General features: G+C 42.6%; 1 protein-coding gene across 1 annotated transcript; it reads right to left on the reverse strand.

Annotated features, from left to right (window-relative positions):
* Positions 1–76: 76 nt before the first annotated feature.
* On the reverse strand, positions 77–14,675 carry fbxl2 (F-box and leucine-rich repeat protein 2). Its single transcript, XM_031729451.2, has 14 exons — positions 14,121–14,675; positions 10,784–10,845; positions 7,265–7,319; positions 6,576–6,650; positions 6,250–6,344; positions 5,629–5,793; positions 5,397–5,523; positions 3,995–4,069; positions 3,740–3,870; positions 3,380–3,440; positions 3,221–3,265; positions 2,927–2,983; positions 2,592–2,804; positions 77–2,268 (listed from the first exon to the last, which is right to left on the reverse strand). The coding sequence occupies exons 1-14, from the start codon at positions 14,148–14,150 to the stop codon at positions 2,161–2,163; spliced, it is 1,299 nt and encodes a 432-aa protein (XP_031585311.1). The 5' UTR covers positions 14,151–14,675; the 3' UTR covers positions 77–2,160.
* Between the last annotated feature and the right edge of the window lie 5,832 nt (positions 14,676–20,507).

A 20,507-nucleotide genomic window follows, 5' to 3' on the forward strand; every position in this document is an offset into this window, starting at 1 on the left:
AGATACAAAACAAAATCTCACACTGCAGAGACGAAGCACAGTTACTATTAGTCACCTTTATTTATTTATTTTTTAAATTTATTTCTTTTTCTTAAACATAAAACTGTTAAAACAGCTGTCAAACAGGGCATTAGTATCACAGCCAGTCGAGTCAGCTATGTATCTCAAATCCATCCAAGTCTTCCATCTGGTCTCTCTTGTTTCAGTCCTATCCATTGTCCTGCCAGTCTCCCCAGTCTTTGAGCACTTGGCACTACACGACACTTATCAGTCTCTTGTTTAACACGATATTAAAAGCTGCTTTTGTTTTGTTGCATTTTCAGTGCGTGAAATGATGGTGTTCATGCCCCGTACGTGTGTAATCAGGCATGACGAGACATCATGTTGAAATCCTGTTGATCTAAAGGGGTGCCTGTATAGAGTAAAATTAGCTGTTGGTTTGTGGGGTGTGGCGGGATTTCCAATCTCTGCATTTCAAATTACCCCATCACATATGTTTAGTAGGATTAGATGAACCAGAATTTGTCAGGGATCAATTACATACATAGACCTGTATAACAAACTAATTGCAAATTATTACTCACGTGATCCTTTACGTCTTGATGACAGCCAATTCATTTATGTTTCTACATCATCTGTAAATTAACATTTACACAAAGCTAGACTAAATTAACCTCCAAGTACATAAATTCATGTGATTGTCAATAAAGTTGAGGTGCCTTTGTTCACAGTCTCATACTTATCTCTAAACAAATTTCCTTTTTGCTTTTGAAGCAAAGTTGCACTAGCGTCAGCCCTGATCCAGACAGACACAGCATAAATCTGAATAGTGGGTGTCACAGTCCAGTTTAAAAACAGTTGTATCAGTGTTACTAACCTATTCAGAATCAGTTTAGTAACTGTCTGAATAGCAGTTGGACTGGAAACCTACCCATGTAAACAAGTTAGTCTGTGGCCGCTAACCTAATTGAGGTTGTAAACAAATGCTTAAGTAGTAGAGTAGAAGCTAGAGCACAAGGGCTACTGACAGGAGGATTGGATAAGGGCCTGTGAGCTAACGTATCCACGCAGTACATGGGAGAGGCCACTCATCCCAGCAGCATACAGTGTCAATATAATGCTTTTAGACACCAAGGGTCTGAATCATAGGTCCTTTTTTTTTGTAACACAGCAACAGTTTTTCCTTTTACATCTCAAAAAGAAACACAAGCGTATCCTCCTCTCTGAATAGACAGGCATGGACAATTACAATAAGCACTGAAAAAAGAAACCAAACAAAAAAAAAATATTGGCTTTCTCCAATTTTTGAGTGAGTTGCCATAAATCTTTTTGCCCCCTCTCCATTGCAAAACATTCTCTGTACAAACAGAATTAAAATGTCAACAGAGGTTTCCCAGATGCACAAATATGTCACATGTTCCACTTTGTACTTCCTGTTTTGTTTTTTTTCTCCAGGACTGCAAAGCTGAGCCAGCTGTGCCAGAGCTTCACTGTTCGTATCCAGAAGAACCTGTGGATTTTACCCACAGTGCAGCGCTCCACTGCCTCCGTGCTGTGCGTCTATTGGTCAAAGCAGAATGAATCACAGGATGGTCGTGTAGATGTGTCATGTGATCGGCTGAGATGATAACTCTCCACAGAGAGTGTTCAACATGACAATATCTTTTTTTTTTTTTTTAAAGTTTGAACATGAAGCGCTGTGGTTTCACTGTTTCACCCTCCCACCCCACCTGCAGCTGTCCAGATGCAGTCCTTTACCCCCGCAGGTGGGGAGTCAGAGATGTGAGGGAGAGCAGAGCGGAATGGAGAACCTGTTCTGGTCTTCACGATGAGAAAGAGAGAACGAGACAGAGACAGAAAAAGAGAAAAACTCCGTCCATCCGTGTTCTTTCCTCCACCCTGCCACGCCGTCACCCGGGGGGCTGCTGCACTGCTGATCGGTGAGCAAGAGGAGAGAGAAGGGGCGGGTTCAACTGATCAGGGATCAGCGGCAATCGGTCAGTGTTTTGATCAGTGATCAGGAGCAGTGAGTGGGTCCAGCCCCCTCTCTCCCCTATGCCTACCCCATTTCCCCCACCCCACACCCCCCACCCGACATCAGCCCCCTTCTCATAGCAGCAGGACCTGTAGACAGAGGTGGCCCCCCCTGGCCCTCCACTGTCAGAGGATGATGCAGCAGCGGCACAGACGCTGGCCACCTCCATGTACAGAGGGAGGGGGTGTCACGGGGGCAAAGTAGGCATGGACTTTGATCTCTGGAAGGTGGGCCTGTGTGCGGGAGAGATGTGTTAATACAAAAGACCAAAAATGTACAAACCCCTCCCCCATAAAACAAACAAAAAAAACCAAAAACAAAACAGAAAGACAAGGAAAAAGCACATGCTCAGGACTGCCTTCTGTAAAATATTTTTAGAAATGCAACCCGCTTGTGTACATCGTGAGTGAGAGTAGTATTGATTTTTTCATCTAATTCTCAGCGAGAATGCTAACAAGCACATTTTTCAAAATGTCAAGCGATTCTTTTAGAGCTCCGCTCCGATCCCCAACAAGAGCTGAAAAGCAGCATGTATTTTCCCTTCGTGCCCACTGACCCTGATGCGTTTGATGCCTGCCCGGGTGACCTGCTGACAATCGTAGAGCTCGATGCGCTCCAGACGGTGGCAGGTCTTCAGGTGCTCGAGGGTCACGTCAGTGATGAGGGGGCAGTTGTCCAGCTCTACCACGGTGAGGCGCTCTTGGCCGCAGGTACTGCTGCTCAGAGCTCTGATGCCATCGTCTGTGATCAGCTCGCAGTGGGACAGGGACTGCCCAAGGTGCAGCAGATCGGGTTAAAGATGCGCAAATAGAAAGATTAAACCTCACACGGCAATGAAGACGGGCTGAGAAAAAAGCTGGTACAGTACAGTATCAGACATTGTTTGCTTACCAGTGCTTGAAGCCGAGGGCAGTGGATTGACAGCTGAACCAGGGTGTTATCTGTCACCTGAGGACAGGCCAAGCTTGATTAATGTACTGTTCTCACATGTCTGGGGACAGCTGAGAGGATCAGTTCAAGCATTAGCAAACATGTGATATCGTGATCATATCTCATTCTCAGTCCCAGAACTCTGTCACATCTTCTATGTCACAACTTCTACTTTTTGGCAAACGTCATTTGACAAAAATCATGTATGATGACGTATGATCTTGGGAGTAGGTGAGGGAACTAAAATGCTCTTACCAAAATACATTCTTCTAAGTCCATTTTTTCAAGCTCATGACAATTCTGTGAAGACAAACAAAAGGTTTTGTGAGAGAAGTTTTTAACTAACCTCAGAACACGGCTGGCATAACTAAAGGAGATAAGAAAACATAAGCAAAACAGCAAAATGAAACTTACTCGGGCCAGGACAGTGAACCCAGCGTCTGTAAAATGGGAGCATCGTGCAGCTTCAAGGATCCTTAGACAGACAGACACAAAGTTTGGGAAGAGTGTTTTTAACATTGTGAATAGCAGCAGCTAGTCTGAGGAAGGGATAATGAAGATCACTGGAGAACACACTGAACTGGTCAACAGATGCAAAATATAAGACTTCTTATGCACAAAATGTCTCATATTTTACCTGATTTGTTTTTTAATAGCTGAATTTGGTTGAGAGCCTCAAATACATATCATTTTACACCATTTTTTGGAAGCAACAGCAGTCATATTTCTTGGATGTATGAGAAATCTTGTGAGACGGATGTGTGAGCTTCTTACTTAAGTCGGGGGCAGTTGAGACCCAGTGCAGTGAGAGAGGCATCAGTGATGTTACTGCAGCCAGACACACAGAGGTTCTGCAGCTTGTGGCATCCTCGGCACAGACTGACCAAACCTTCATCCGTTACTTGCTGGAGGCAACAGACATAAAAAAAAAAAACTGATTACAAAAACACAAAAGGCATGCAGAGCCTTAGTCATGCATTATTATCAGTTGCTCCCGCTCCGCATCCAACAACCAAATGTTTGTCTTACTGTGCAAGACTGCATATTTATGGTGGTGAGTTCTGGGCAGTGTTTCTGAAGGTGTTTCAATGCTCCGTCGTCCAGCTGGGTTAAAAAAAAAATCATTAATCAAGACATGTCTCATAAGTATTTTGACTCTGTAGACAACTGCAAAGTATTTAAAGTCAAACAATCAAGATGTGACTGAAGTTCAGACTTTCAGCTTTAATTTAAGGGGTTTAACACAATTATTTATTAAGTGTTGGAAATTAAAGAGGTTTGTATACAGCCCCACCCATTTTCAGAGGCTCGGAAGTTATTGGACAGTTAACTGACAAAGATTTTCATGGACAGGTGAGGCCTGTTCACTCATTATTCCATGACAAGATAAACACATAAGAGCTGATTCTAAGTGTTGAAGTTGCATTTTGCAGCTTTTTACTGGAATTCTCAATATAAGGTCCAAAAAGATGTCAGTTTATTTATTTTAAATGAGGATTTCATGAGGCTGAAAATAAAAAAAAAACAACTTATAAGAGACAGCAAAAACTTCAGGAGAGGCCAAATCAACAATCAAAATTGGATATTCTTCAGTAGCCATGTCAGTCACCTGATCTCCACCCAGCAGAGCAGCTTTTCAGTTATTAAATGCAAAACCGAAGGCAGAGAGCATCTAGTGCAGGCAGCCATTCACATACAAGTATTAAAAAACAATTCTCATATTTAGAAATATGATAGTTCATTCAGTTACTTTTGAAAATGAGTGACTGTGTATGAAACAGAAGTAATTCCTAAACTATTAATACTATTGATGTTTTCATTAAAGAATTAAAGCTGAAAGTCTGCACTTCAATCACATCTTGACTTAAAATCCACTGTGATGATGTACAGAGTATTTGGAGAATGACAGAAAAAAATGGTGTCATTGTCCAAATACTCCTAGACCTAACCATACGTGTGAACAACTCATTTAAAATAAAATAAACCCCAATTTCACTTTCTAGACTAGATTCAGTTCATGTGGGGTGTGGAAGGAAAGTTTCAGCCTTGGCGGAGGTACACAATCTCATCCCATGTGACTACTGTCCTCTGTGAGCCCTCAAATGTGTGGATAGGGTTAGGGTTAGGACATTTCATGGCATTTTTCCAAGAAAGATACATACACAAGACTTGGGTAAAAAAATAACACAAAAAACCCCAGCTGATCACATTTTACTTCTACACAGGCATCAGGAAAAGAGGATACCAAGAAACAAGCAAATTTCTATCCCATCAGCTCTTTTTTAAAAGGCTTTATTTTAACACTGTATAATGACTAGGTGAGCTTTTTTGTAATAATATGATAATTGATTATACAAAGGTGTAGAACTACTTTTAAAAGGGCCAAAGAAGGCATAAAATAACCTGAAATAAAGAAAATAAATGTGCGTACCTGTGTGCAGCCTCTGAGGAACAGTGCTCGTAAACCAGCGCAACCTCTAGCGAGGGCCTCGATGCCATCGCGCGTGATCTGGTCACACCACGACAAGTTCAGCGTCTCCAACATTCTGCAGCCATCACTGAGCATGCGCACACATTGCACGATAAAAGAGAAATATCAAGTTAAAGACAGGTGAGCACTTGTGATTTAAATACCGCAGCGAAAACAAGTGTGTTGGTGCTACCTGAGGGCCTTGAGGGAGTGGTTGCTGACGGACACGCAGGAAGTGAGATCTAGGTGTTTGAGTTTGGAGCAAAACTTGCTGAGGCTGAGGCAGGTGCTGTCTGTGATCTTAGTGCAGCCGTTAAGATTCAACACTTCGATGTTTCTGCAGTTCTGAGCAAAAGTCCTGGAAAACAGGTGAAGCATGGAAGAAGTGAGGTGGGGGGACTTCTTTCTGACATTTTCACATGTTTCTATTAAAAAGCAAAAAAGCCTTGCTTTGCAAAGAAGAGAAAGTATCGGTTAAATCTGCTGCTTACAGAGATGATAGAAATACATTATGAGATCCAACAATCTCATAAAGATATAAAAATTAAACACCCGTGGGGTTTTCTTTTGTTTTGTTCGTTTTTTGTATGTTTGCACAGTAAAGTGAGCAAAGGGAAAATTAAAGGGAATTACAGTTCTTTGCACAGAGTCCCCTGGGAATGTAGACGCAAACACGGGGCTGAAACTTTAAATATAATCACACAGGGACCAAAACGGAAGTAATCAAACCAACAAAAGGATGTTTGTTGCTAAAAATCAAAGCAGAAGCACGTTTATTATAACGGTGCATGTCAGAGGGTCAATGTATTCTCACTTCATCGAGGCGTCTCCAACGCTCAGGCAGCCCCTCAGGCTGAGCTGCCTCAGGAAGCCTCCACAGCGCTTTGAAATGTTCTCCACCACCCGGCCCTGAGGGATACACGGACGGACAGACAGAGAGAGTAATATGACTTGGGCTACGGGACAGGGGATCAGCTGTGACGTCACAGTCGGCACCAAAGCCTACTGACCCAGCACTAAGCCTTGGACTAGATAATGCTACTCAACAAGCTCTCACGTCCACACACACACACACACGCAGGAAATGCTCAAAACTCGAACCCTTCCCTAATTTTTTTCTCTTATGAACACGACCCTCACCTCTATATCCGTCTGGAAGTTGAACAAGTCGATCTTCTGCCAGTTGCTGCCATCTAGGGCCAGGACGTTCCACGCCTGAGAGGGTGACAGACAGGTTGAGCAAAGAGACAGAAAAATGGGTCAGACAGAGGTGGAAGAAGGTGAACTGTGACTTTTTTAATCATCATGCAGCTACGGGTTTGTGTACACATAAACAGTCTCCACTGTCAGTCCCTGACCTATCTAATGTGAGGGCTTCCTGCTCCTCTCTCTTTGGCGTCTTTGTAAACTGAAGAAGTTACATAATTAAAGATAGTCCGATGTAAAATAAATACATGAAATTTAACAGGAAAGAGATAAACTGCCATTATAATAATATTTGTTTTGTTTACATGTTACATAGCAATAGAAAACCTTCCTTGGGCTTTGTCACAGGTAATAAAAGTTTAATTTGAAGCTGTGGTATGAGAGGCTGCCCCAAAAACTCTGCATTCAGTCAGTGGCTTGTAATGATAATTCCCACAGATCATTTTATAAATCACTTTAAGCTGCAGTTCCCCGTGGCTAGGCTGTGGTTCCCTTTACACAGAGCCAGCAGAGGGCACCATATTATACACTTTTCTAGAGAATTCAGTAAGTACAAACCAGATTTACCTCCTTTTTAATAGTAAGGTCTTAATTAGGATGTGGTGTTGAAAGGGAGGGCTTACCTTGGACACCTGGGCACACCGGCACAGTGTCACCACATCTAAATAGGAGAATATTCTAGAAAGAGAGACACAGAGGAACATGAGGTTTTCTCATATCAGTGATCATATGATCATACTCAGATAAGGAGCTCTGCTCAAGCACATGCTGGAACACCTTATTCTTTCTTTGCTGCTAGTGAAAGTATGTTTTTTTTCTTATGTCTGTAGGGAACAGAACAATCTGTGGTGTTTGGCTGGTAGGCCCATAGACAGGGAGTGTTTGAGCTATGGGCTGGTCAGCCACAAAGGGCCACATGCAGCAGGCTACTGGGTCAGCTCAATCCATTAATCTGCCAATGAGTAATCTCTGGCACTCAGACAAGCAAGGCCACCAAAAGGCCGGTACAGACAGAGATACAGTATGAGCATGTATAGAAGGGCACACATACACATACACACACACACACACACACACACACACACACACACACACACACACACACACACACACAACGAAGCCAAATACCTCCTGTCAGTTCTTGTGATAAAATGGTCTGTTAAATCTCACAGAAGTGACTTAAAGGGAAAATCTTTAGAAAATCTGAGGTGTTAAGAGAGCTGTTAGTGCCAAAGTTTTGAGTGCAGCTGGGGTCTGATTGCCCTTTTAACCCTAGGAAACAGGAGCTGGCCATTGTTTCCTTCAAACAGACACGGACAAAGGCTGTGTGTTTTGATGTGTGTTAGGCCAGGGCATGTCAGGACGAGTCTGTATAATCTATACAAGAGTCTGGTGTCACAGAGTACAAACATCATACAATAGACAAAGCAACGTATATGCGACTTCCATGCACTCTCACGCAGGGTACACAGATCCTGGAGTGGTTGCTGGCAGCCAAGGGGCCGACCAATCAAGCTGATCGTGCACATCGATCTCCTTCCTAATAACTGGTTAATGGCCGCGATGCTGACCAATGATTGATTGCCCGTTTTAATCAACTACAATCTGACTTTCCACTATGTGTGTGAGAGAGGCCTCTTAGTAACCACAGAAGAACTCGATTACTCACACTCACAGTGAAGCAATCAGTCAATCTGATTTGGTGAGTCCTGTTAACCTATCTGAAGTCTGTAATTGGTACCAGCTGAGAGAGACTGCTGAACACATATAGATCATATTACCGGCAGGGTAGCACTGACATGGACGTTTTCTCATAAGACACACAAAAGAAAGTGAAGGACGTGACATAATACAGACAAATTCAGAGCAACAACACCATGAGCATGGTATCTTTTTCCACTTTACTACACACAGGAAAGCAATAAGGGCGCCTTTGAATGCAGAGCACGAAATAAGAGAAAAGCCTTGGATCACTCTATCAGATCCTGCCTGGGTGTCCCTATTTTTCGGACAAGGCACATAACAGGATTTTCATGAAGCACACTCCCATTTGTTGTCACCCGGCCCTTCAAGCATGGCTAGAAAAGGGAGAGTCGAGCCTTCGCCATAAAGTCTGGGACTGGTTGTCATGGCAACAACTCAGACATGAATTTAGTGGTAGTGGAGAGGGTGCTGAGTCAGTGCTTCTGGGTAAGAGGACCGTGAACCACCCCGAACGCTCCCTCTCCAGGGCTTGTCTGTCAGACAGGGTTCTTGGATGTCACACAGTTTTCACAGTTTATATCTGCGCTGCGCTGGCCTACATAACGGCTGTTTACAAGTGCACCCACTAAGACGCAGAATGCTGCACAGGCAATTCAGGCTTGCTCACTAGTGATGCTCTGTACATAAACGGCAACGCTAATAAGAACACAAATTAACAAAATAAATAGCCACTACTCCACGAGCTGCATATTTTCCAACGTGTAACACATGGTGGCATACTGCAGCTGTTATAAAATATGCATCTTGGGTTAATCTGTAATTAGAAATTAACCACAGGCATGAATGTGAGCACATTTGGCTCTCTGCCCATGGTGTACCCTGCCTGTCACTCCATGACAGCTGGGAGAGGCTCCAACGACCACTGCGACCTAATTTGGATAATTTTTTAAGAAAATGTATGGACGACCAACCATAAACCAGAAAGGCTAAAAAATATAGCTCTTAACATCAGTTTATTCAGATCACTAACCCTGCAAACATGCTGGTGCGGGCCCAAGCTGTGTAGTTGTGGATGAGCTGTGGGGCAATTGGGTGTGCCCACACAGGGCTGACAGGTGTTTTGTTCTTTGGGGCCCCTATTAAGGGTTTTCTAGTGGCATACCGACTATGGGGTTGCCCACAGAAAACCCATGTAGGCTCTATGTAGGTTAGCCTGTGTGATCCATTGCAGTTTTGCCCCTCTGGGCCCTATAATGGTATTATATATAACTTATATAGGGACCCAAAGGGCAAAATTGCATTTGGCCCTGTGCGGATACACTCAGTTGGGCTTCGTATGGTATAAGTGTGGATTTGCCCTCCCCCACACAGCCCCATATACCCACTTTGGGCCCGCATTGTTTATTATCAATAATGTGCCAAACAACATACAGGCAAATATGACTATTATGGAGAACATGACCCACAGAACATGTTTTATTACGCTGTCCGAAATATGTGGCTGCTAGAAAGCAACTGATTCAAAACCTCTGTAAAATGGAAGTGAAACTACACATTTTGACTAACTAATAAAAGATCGCTGGTTCAAGCTTGGAAAGTGACATAAATCCTTTGGGGTCTGGATCAGGAAGAGTATCTCTACCAAATTAACTAGGTGGTTATCCTTTGTGAGTAAAGCAGTGGCTAAAAGTCATGTTTTTTCTTAGAGAAACATTCTGGTCCACACTCAGTACCAATTGGTGGCGTATTATGGGCAGCCAACAATGAGCCTCGGGAGTGGCATGAAATGTGGGGCCCTCTCTTCCAGTCTTTTACTGCAGCCCATTGGGGCACATCTGGCCCCCATAGTGCAGGGCTAATACATGTTTTTCTGACCACCAGTGGAAGTGCGCTGGTCATAATGGGCGTGCTGGGAGCGCGTATGGACCAGCAGAAGAGCAGAGCACTGCGGAATTCCCCACCAGCTATGACAAAACTATTTATAGCTCACTTACAGAGACATACAGTTTGCATAGGCCCAGGGGTGTTTCACACATGCGTGCACACACGCATGCACACAAAAACGCAGCTTTCACAGAGTGCACAGCGTGTCATGTGTCAGCAGAGATATATGCAGGTGCAACCCTTTCCATTCCACATAAACGAGTGTGAAGGATGAACATGGGTGACTGCGCGAGTGATGTCAGATTAATGGGTCATGTGCAGCTGCTGTGGGACAAAATATTGGTCTGTAGGTCATACACGGCTAAAAGAACCTTATTTCAGGCTGGTGGCTGACAAAGATCATACTAAACACACAAAGGCACCTACAGCACCGCCAGAGGCAGAGCAAACACACACCGTTCCAGGCTGCTTGAGCTAATGAGTAACCCTGACCTAAGCCCTTGTCCCTGGGTGTGTTGTGTTGTATGTTGTGTGTCTGGTATAATTATTCTTACCTAAGAAGAAGCTCTTTGGGGAGCTTCTTATTAATGGGGGCTTCATCGCTGTTTGAGAACACCTGTCGAGAGATAAGATAAACAGTAACAATGAGTGAGTGTCTTTATGCGTGTGTGTGTTGATGTGCAGTGATATGAAAACATTATCATCCTCACAAGATTGCTGCACTAAACAGAGCTAAACTAAGCCCAGGAATCACATAATTTTATTTCACCAGCTCGTTATACTTAAGAAAAGAAATAGACCCCTGCACAGTTTACAGCTGCTGCTTCCGTAAGCTATGCTAATAAACATGCCAGAGCTGCATTTGGATTTCCATGTCGCCTCCTTACAAGCTTATAATTCTGTTAGCCTGGTCAGCTTGTTGGCATGCTTATCTCAATTAGTCTACTCGCTGGATGTCTGGCCATCTGCTGAGTGGGACACACACACACACGCACACTCGCAGGTGATTCCAGTCAAACCTCTCTGTGTGAAGAACAGAGGCAGAACATTCGAGATCAGGTGGGCTGCATTCAGCCATGAATTTAAATTACGGCAAACACCCACATCCACTGTGCCTCTGCAGACACGCATCCTGCCAGTGATACACTTGTATCCTCAAAGGCTCAGAAGCTGTAGCTAATGAGGGGGGACTCCCTGCTGTTGAACACGCAAACACAAACACCGAAATCTGAGAACACAAAGGGGATAGGAGGAGAGGCACGAGACGAGCAAAGGTTGATTCTGAAAATGTCTCAGCTGTAGTCTAGCCCCCCCGACAACAGACGCAACCTCCTCGAAAGAGAAAGCAGCAAAAGGAGAGGGAAGAGGTGAGGAAGACGATACTGAGTGACAAAGGCAAGCCAAAGGAGCCGTGCTCCAGTCAAGAAGTACTGGAAAAACACGTCTAAAAGTCATCAGAGTGGAAGAAGACGAGGGAGGAGGAGGGAGGAAATGCAGGCCATTTCAGAAGGAAGTGGGGTCAAAAAAAGAAAAGAAAAGGAGAGGGAGTTGGTCCAGTCAAGGTCCGGCAAACGATTAACTAAGCTGGTTTGAACTTTAACATCGCTAAGGGAACAACACAAAAGTGTTGTTGAAGTCACACATACCAGAAAAACCTCTGCCATCACTGAGGCCCACATGCCCTCGTACTGAATAATGCATCATTACACACTCATCTGAGGCTGTTGAGTAAAGCATGCTGTCATTAACTGTAACATTAAACTAACTGCAAACTTAAAACATGCGTATATCTATTGGTGAATTTAATAGCATTAGAAGGAATGCAGTGAAGGAGACCTGTGGATGGGTATTTGCTGTGGAAGGCTGCTACCTTGACCAGGCCTCTGCTGGGCTTCCTGATTAAATCAAGGTAATAAAAATCAGCATGTACTGACTGACAGGCAGGCAATTTGACCTGTCAACAGACAGCATGTTGACTCAGTGTCTCTGTAAAGCTGGGGGGGGTAGTTAGACTAACCCCCCCTAGCTTAACTTAGCCTTAAATCCAAACCACATCTGTAACACATCACTCACCTTTGACCTCTCCTCCATCAGTCTGAGGAACACAGGGAGGCCATGATGGAACCCACTGGGCTCCACACAGCATTACGCTAACATAGAGCACTCACAGAACAATAATATCATTCTGTGGTACACACACGGTTTACTGTGTAATGAGATCAGGTTTGAAAAATGTCCAGAAATTCAAATTCATCCTTTTACATTACAGTCAAAACAAGTAAAACAACTTAGAAAACAACCTGATACTCCAATAATCATCCTTATCAGAGTTCCCACCTCAGCATTCTGGTGCCCTTGCTCCCAATGCAGGAAGAGCACCATTCCCAAACAGGAAACTCCTCTCTGAAGTCATGTTCAGTATTCCTAGAGAGGGTGCAACAAGCCTAACATGCAAATCTGGTTTAAAACGCCTATGGCACGTCAAAAAAAGACGCCCATGAAGAAATTAAGACTTGGATCGAGTGTTGCGTTCAATTTTAGGCCTGCAACACAACAACAACAAAAGGCATAAAAAGGACTCGATCATCAACTCGTCTGTTAGTTGACCCCCTTCCCCTTTCTTCTCAATTGGACACACCAGCCTGCTTCTCCACTGTACACTGGTTTCATGCTAAGAAGCTTATAAGTCTGCTGAGAAATCCATTGATATGGCAACAGACACACGGGCGCTACTAACGCCGTCTGTTCTGATTCACTCGCACGTCAGCACACATGTTCCTACTACTGACAAAAATGTGAACACCTGACTGAGGGCGTCAAGTAGCATCAAGTCAACCCCTAAAGCATCTCAGCAATGTGTGAATAATAACTCCTAATAAACAAGGCTTGCATCTATGGGCAGCCATAACCAGTCAGATGGGATGATTATGGTTTGTACATAAGTGTTAATGCAGCAGTACATGGTGATTATTGTACCACAGGTATGCAAAGGTTTATGAACAAAGTAATATACAAATACTTGGAGATGCTTTGGTTTGTAAAACATAACGTTTTACACTACACATGATGTACTTTTTTTTTAGCTCCACAATTTTCACATCAAAGTTTGTGTTCTAATAAAATTATCACGGCTCAATTATTCAGTAATATCTGAAGTAATGCAAATGTGTTGCTTTACTCAAACCTGCTACAGCACAAAAATGCTGCACAGGCGTGGGTAATAACACCCAGTAGTACCACACATCTTGCTCATGAATCCAACTAAAAATTTTTTTTAAATAACCCAACAACTTCAAATGATGATCCTGAAAGCTCTGGTGCTTTTACTTTTTATTGCCATGTAAATATGGATAAAGTGATGTGGAGATACACACCATCCATCCTATGTAAGTCTGATTACTTCTTGAACACAAAGGCCACCTGTAGTGGCACCTGCCCATCACAGGTATTTTAAGGAGGCTTTAGGTGTTTTCATTGCGTGTATTTAACAACAATCCATCCTCTCCATCTGCAGCCCCCCCTCTCTGAAAGCCTGTAACCTCAGGCGCCAGTGGCAGCCAGCCTCGGCCCTGATATATTGACTATCCTCAGCCACAGCCCTCCTCCTCCTGTCCCGCAGTCCTGAGCTCCATGTTGTCGCTGTCTAGTGGTGCGGCAGGACAACAACAGGATTTCGGATTACCCTTGACCAACAAAACGCCTCAGCTCCTGACTGCGTGTAAAATTAGGAGCAGAGCACGGTCGACCACACACGCGCGCGCACGCAAACACACACGAACAGACACACAGAGACACACACACTTTGCACACTTTGCTTATACAAGCCCATGACTCCCACGTCTGCTAGAAACAAACACTTTAACCGTTGGTGGTCCACTCCCTCTGTCATACCTCGAACCGGCCCTTGGTGATACCGTTCATGTCTGCGGCGGCACGTCCCAGCTACACGCCGCGCAGAAACCACTCGAGTCGTTTGACGGTTATTGTTTTTGTCGCCGTTTTATTTTTGGTCGGTCGGAGTGTAGGAGCCGAGCTGAAGCTGGGTCTTCACACCCTCCTCCTCCTCCGCCTCCACCTCCCCCCCTGAGCCGCCAGCGAGGCTCCTGTACTCCGGGTCAGTGAGGTGAGGGTGAGGGTGGTGGTGGTCCTGGGCGGCCTGGGGCAGCGCTGACACTCGACGTCTCGAAGACCAACGGATCCCCAGCAGCCCGTCTCATCACAGGGCTACCAAAATAACAATAATAACATGGACGGTCTGTCAAGTGACTTCACTTCCGCCTCTCCCTTCATCGCTTCATCGGCGGTCAGCTGGCCGCGGATCGCCCAACTTTGCTGAAAACACACGGGAATTGTTAGGCCGATGTCCGCCTTCACTCGTTGCACCGCACGGTTCCCGCAGCGGACGCGCGTGTGGCGGCTGACACGAGCGCTTTCCTCAATGTTTTCTGTTTACTTGCGGGGAAGGGGGAGGGGCGACGTGACGTCATTGCTGCGGGAAAACCACGCGTGGTCGATTTGTTTTGATTGTGGGCTTTTTGCAGGGATTTTAGGAAGGGAGAAAGAAACCAAATCCTAACTGATTGGGGCTCATTTACCAGCACAGGCAGAATTTTAATAACATTTATTTTTTTTAAATCCAAAAGGGACGGAGGGGGTGACCTGACACGAACCTGCGGGTTTGCTTAGAGGGAACGTGTGAGCTCCACGAGCGTTTCTGCTGTAACGCAGCCTGTTTCAGGCACACCTGAAAGATACACACCCAAAGTAGTCTGGGCTGAGTCCTTTGTCAAACACCAGTGCCAATAAAGTTTCTAGATAGTACAGAAATTAAGTAATCGTCATGTTATTATAAAATTATTATTATGTGGCCAGCATGTGTTGGTCAGTTTAATCTGAAAACGAAAAACCAAAAAACGATCCCCCCAGTAGTTTTAAGTCATAAGAATCCTATTTTTCAGTACATTAAAATCCACGCCCCTATACATACAAGTGATCCAGTTCCTATCCCTTGCACATACATATAGGCCTATTTTTTAAGATAAGATAAGATGAAATGTATTTATTTCACAGGTTGTGAAATTCATTTATTAGAAAAGCCAGTCACTAAATGCAACGTTTAACAAAATACTATATAACTCAATAAAATATAACAAAACAATTATCTTTGTAAGGTAAAATTGCATTAAAAACAGTTTAATTAAATTAAATAAAAAGTTAAATTTAATTAGTATTAAAAAGTAACACAGAATAAAAATAATCATCATTATTTTTAATTAAATAGGCCCGCCTTTTAATTAAAAAGAGCTCAGTTATTTGATGTAAAGTATAAAAAGATCATGATAAGCATTCAAATTTTACTTCCACCTCTTTATTGAAACTGGTAATTTGTTTTTATTTACAATTTGAATGTATGACTGTTACAAATATCAGAGCTTTTTACATTTTTTAATTGGTTCAGGTATAAAAACAACTTTGCAGGTGTTCTCCACCTCCACGGCTAGAGGGCGCTCTGATGCAGCTGGCCTAACCTCTGTTATCCTAAAAGTAAAACATGGACAGCGTCAGCATGTTCACTCCACTAATACAGTGCAGCTCTGTGGAAATTGGACTGCGCATGCACAAGGATTTGGGATGTATCTTACTCTATACGGATTCAGTTAAAATGTAACGTTTATATTCAAGATTTAATAAAGTTACATTAAATATTTAAACTGAACTATTAACGTTTACATTTAGATGTCAAAATTCATGTTTAACATTTAATTAATATTTAGATGTAGATGTAACTATTTGTAAATGTAGGTGTAAATAAGGTCACAATGTTTGTATATAATGTTTTGAGCGTAATATGCAATTAATTTTAGCATGCTTAAGTTTACAATTAGTACCTTATAATAAGTGCAGTAAAATTATAATCACCAGAGTATTTAAAGTTTGATTACCTACTTATACTACTGCTGAGTACTTGATGATAGACTATGATATAATAAATATAAATATTTATTAACATATTGTTTAATAGGTTTTATTTCTTTATCAACATATATGTTTATATTAACATATAAACATCACATATCTGATTGGGTAACAAGTTGGGCGACCTGCCTCGTGTCCACAGAGCCTCAGTGACTGTGTCTGCAGGCTGACTGTGTGACAGTATAACGGGTATTTTTCTTTACAAAGTAAATGTCAAATGGAGCAAAAGCACAGGTGTAAACACACAATCAGTCATGTCTGTATTCCAGTTAGTGGCTCTGGCTTTACTGTGCCGTGAGGTTCAAGCCATGACCTTAGCATTTAGCTGGTACAGCTTGTCAATAAAAGTGTGAAGACTTTCCCTGAAGGCTTCAAGGCCATTATATTTTGAATCTGTCAATTTCTTTTAGCCCTGTGGCCTCTACTTAAAAGTATTTTTTTAATATTAGAAAGGTTTCTTATTACCAAACTATAAGGAATGTCAGTTTTTTTCTGAGTTTTATTTTGTGTGACAGCCCCAGGATTGGCCCTATCTCCTCCTTCCCTGGTTGAGTGTTTGTTCCAGGAAGTCAGAAGGTGGTGCTGACACCTCATCAGTGATGCAGTAAGTCAGGCTCATGAGCTGATAAGACTCACTCTTATTTTCTTGGACTCTGCTTCATACACTCGCGCACTACATTGCACCTCTGAACTTGATCAAAGGTAAAATTTCTTTTAAATTTCAAAAAATGTCATTGTTGTGTTTAGTGTGACACAAAACACTAAAACATATTATATACTATATTACAAAACAAACTCAGGCAGACACAACTTTCATAAAGTTTGACCAAATATGTAGTTTTTCATCTTTGCGCCACCCCATACCAACACATTGCTCAGTAATGAGCAATCTCTCATCGACAGTCAATTTAATTAACTCCCTTCCTTGAAAAATCCCACGCCCTTCTCCTCCTGACTCGGCTGTGGCTGGCAGCTCAGTGTTGAATGTGTCCTGCTGGTCGCAGTGACTGCATTGATGTCAAGCAGCACGGAGCCCGTCACACACACACAGTCTTTCAAATGGAAAATGGACCTCAGCTGTTGATGCAGTTCTTTTAATTTTATTTACACACATCATATTCACAAGTTTTCTTAACCATTTTCATTGGCGTTGAGAGCATTTTACCTTCTTTATGTTGTCTTCTTGTTACTCTTCACAAACCTCTCTTTAAAGAAAAAAAGGTATTAAAAAAACATATTTATGCTTATAGTACTGTAGCTTGTATGCTAATTTTATGGTAGCTTTACTTTAATGGAGAAAAACAGAATATCAACCAAAAAGAAAAATATAAAAATCCAGAAAAAGTTCATTACATAAAGTTAAAAATTGAACTGCTTGTCATTGAGTGAAATAAGTATTTGATCCCCTACAAACCCACCAGAATTGAGCTCCCTCAGATTATAACCAATCAATCAATCAATTTGGGATATTCTTGATCCTTGAAGAGTCCTTATGTGCATAAAGCACACCTGTCCACAGAATCCAATTTGTCTATTCTAACCTCTCTACCTCCATGGGTGAGACCAAGGAGCTGTCAAGGACGTCAGGCACAAGATTGTAGACCTGCACAAGGCTGGAATGAGCTACAGGACCACCAGGCCTTGGTGTGATTATGGAAAAATGGAAAAAAATATCAAATGACCATAAATCACCCTCAGTCTGGAGCTCCATGCACCATCCCTACAGTCAAGCATGGAGGTGGAAACGTCATGTTTTTGGATGGTTTTCTGCTAAAAGTATAGGACCACTTCACTGCATTGAGGGACCAATTGACGGGGCCATGTATTGTAAAATCTTGGACAAGAACCTCTGTCCTGAGGATGAGTGGGTGGGTCTTCCAGACATGGCAATGACCTAAAACACACCACCAAGAAAACAAAGGAGTGGCTAAAGAAGAAGCATGCGAGGGTCATGGAGTGGTCTAACTAGTCTCCAGAACCCAGTCCTGTTGAAAATCTGTGGCAGTAGCTGAAGCTTCAAGTTGCCAAGGGGTATGATGTCAGTAAGAGGCGATATCCCTAATATAGTTATCTCAGGCACTCAGCTCTGGCTGTGAGCACAGAAAGCACAGCCACCTGCTGTTCAAACCTTCTGTTTGCATTGGACAGCCAATAAGAAACAGGAAGGAGTTAAGACAACTCGTTTCAGAGAGGATGAACTTGAGGGCTGCACTTTAAACTGTGATCATGCAAAGCAACTCTGACAGACTCCAAGAATAAAAAATATGGAGTTGAAAATTAGCATAATATTTATTTCAAGTTAACCACCCAAAGCACCCTTTGATTTATATGAAAAATTATAAACTGTCAGGAACATTTTCATTAGCTCTGCAGGAAGACACATTTTTGAAACATGTGTTTTGCAGGATGGTGGCACACAGGTACACACACACACACACACACACACACACACACACACACACACACACACACACACACACACACACACACACACACACACACACACACACACACACACAGAATCAATCATTTCTCTTGAAATAACATTTTCTTTGAATGCAGATTCAGTTCTGGCCTTTCAAAGCTGTTCCTGTTTGTCTGCTTCCCACCCCTCACTGGGGTTTTAGGAGACTGTTGCCATGGAGACAGAGCCATACCTCCATCTGTCCCCGGCTTTCATTGGTATGACCAGAGATTTCCTCCAAGTCAATCACACACCTCCGTCTGGCAGGACATGTCTCACATGGGAAGTCAGCGGTCTCGCATACTCAGAGGAATTGTGGTTGAGCATTCGTGTGTGTGTGTGTTTACTTCTACAGCACAGACTACTTAATAGGTGTGTCCTGGAAGTCCTGTGGGATTACACACCTGTGTGATGTCCGGACGAGCGTCTGGCAGAGTGGCCCCAGGACACCTGCAGCAAACATAATTCTCACCCGCTTCTCTGAGATGGTGCAGGTGTGAATCACCGTCTCTCTCCCCTTCCCTGTATGACCCCCGGTCATCCAGAAATAGCCCCTGTACATGAGTCAGGATCCCAGCCCACCTGATCTCTGCGTCCAACCCTCTGAAGAGGACATCCGTGACAGCATGAGAGGTGCATGAGTGCTGGCTGAAAGAATGTGACAGGAAATGTAGAGAAGAGTGACTGACATGGAAAAACATCAGTGGGGGGATTCAAAGCCAGCAGGCAGTAATGGGGGACTCCAGAGGGATACAGGAAACACGGAAAACTACGAAAATGGAAAACATGGGATGTGAAATAAAGATGTGAAAGAGATGACTAAGTGTGAATCTTCAATAAAGATGGCACCACTCCTTAAGGAATTTAAAAATCAAGTTTTTGAAAATGTTGTTGAGATTGCTTTACTTGGAGAAAGAGTCCTGTATTTGAGGGTTTACACATCGCTCCCAAAGTGCCTGTTAAAGTGTTTTCCTCTTTGTTTTCCCTTTTTATTTCTCTAGTTTAGACAGAAACAAAGTGAAATGGAAACAGTCCTCTGTAGTCTGGTGCAACTGATCACATTTACTCCTGTAATGCGTTGTTAAGTTGAGAGCTGCAAGTTTGTGTTTTATTTTGTTTTCACATTTTGTTTTAAATTCAGTTGAGTTTCAGGTAATTTCCAGAGTAGCTTTGCTTGTTTCGGTTAAGTTTCTGTTAATGTCTGTGTAAGTTTAGTCTTTTGTTGTATGGAAGACATATGTCAGACGCAGGATTTAAGAAAACCAGCAGAGGTACAGTAAAGAACACAGAACTTTTTAAAAGCAGTCGTTTAGATGGCAAAAGTCTCAATAAGCACGTCCAACAATGCTTCATCAGCTAAGTTATGATGGCAAAGTTTACAAGGTCAACAAGTACTAAAACTAGGGATATTTAAAAAAAATAAATAAATTATTTGTTAGTTGAAAAAATAATTTCAGTTAGTTAACTTTTCTTAACAGTCTATTTATTTTTAATTTAGCTAACTAAAATGGTTTTTTCACGTGTAGTTTTAGTTTTTAGTTAAGTTTTAGTTAATTATAACAACCTTGGAAAACATTGTCAGCTACAGGTACTTCATAGACAGACAGTCATGAGCTTATAAAATATAGTATAATAACGCAGCTTTTTAAATATGTGAAAATTTTACCCCCTAATTAATTGACATGCTGTTTAGAGAAAACAAGCAGCTCCAATCTTTGATATTTTTCACTGTTCTCTCAGATTTTTATATTAGACTAATAAATGAGTGAACCCTGTGAGGTCTAAATTATCATCAGTGATGACCCCGATCCTAATCTTAACTGTAGCCTAACTCTGTG

The sequence above is a fragment of the Oreochromis aureus genome, linkage group 22, assembly GCF_013358895.1.
Source record: "Oreochromis aureus strain Israel breed Guangdong linkage group 22, ZZ_aureus, whole genome shotgun sequence".
In the NCBI taxonomy this organism is placed as follows: domain Eukaryota; kingdom Metazoa; phylum Chordata; class Actinopteri; order Cichliformes; family Cichlidae; genus Oreochromis; species Oreochromis aureus.

Bases quoted from the DNA above. Each gene is read 5' to 3' on its own strand.
- fbxl2 (XM_031729451.2), bottom strand. From the start codon at position 14,150: ATGAACGGTATCACCAAGGGCCGGTTCGAG. The intron at 6,345-6,575 runs GTGAGGGTCGTG...TGTATCCCTCAG, and splicing joins ACTTCCAGACGGATATAGAG to GGCCGGGTGGTGGAGAACAT. The intron at 4,070-5,396 runs GTACGCACATTT...TTTTTAACCCAG, and splicing joins TCCTCAGAGGCTGCACACAG to CTGGACGACGGAGCATTGAA.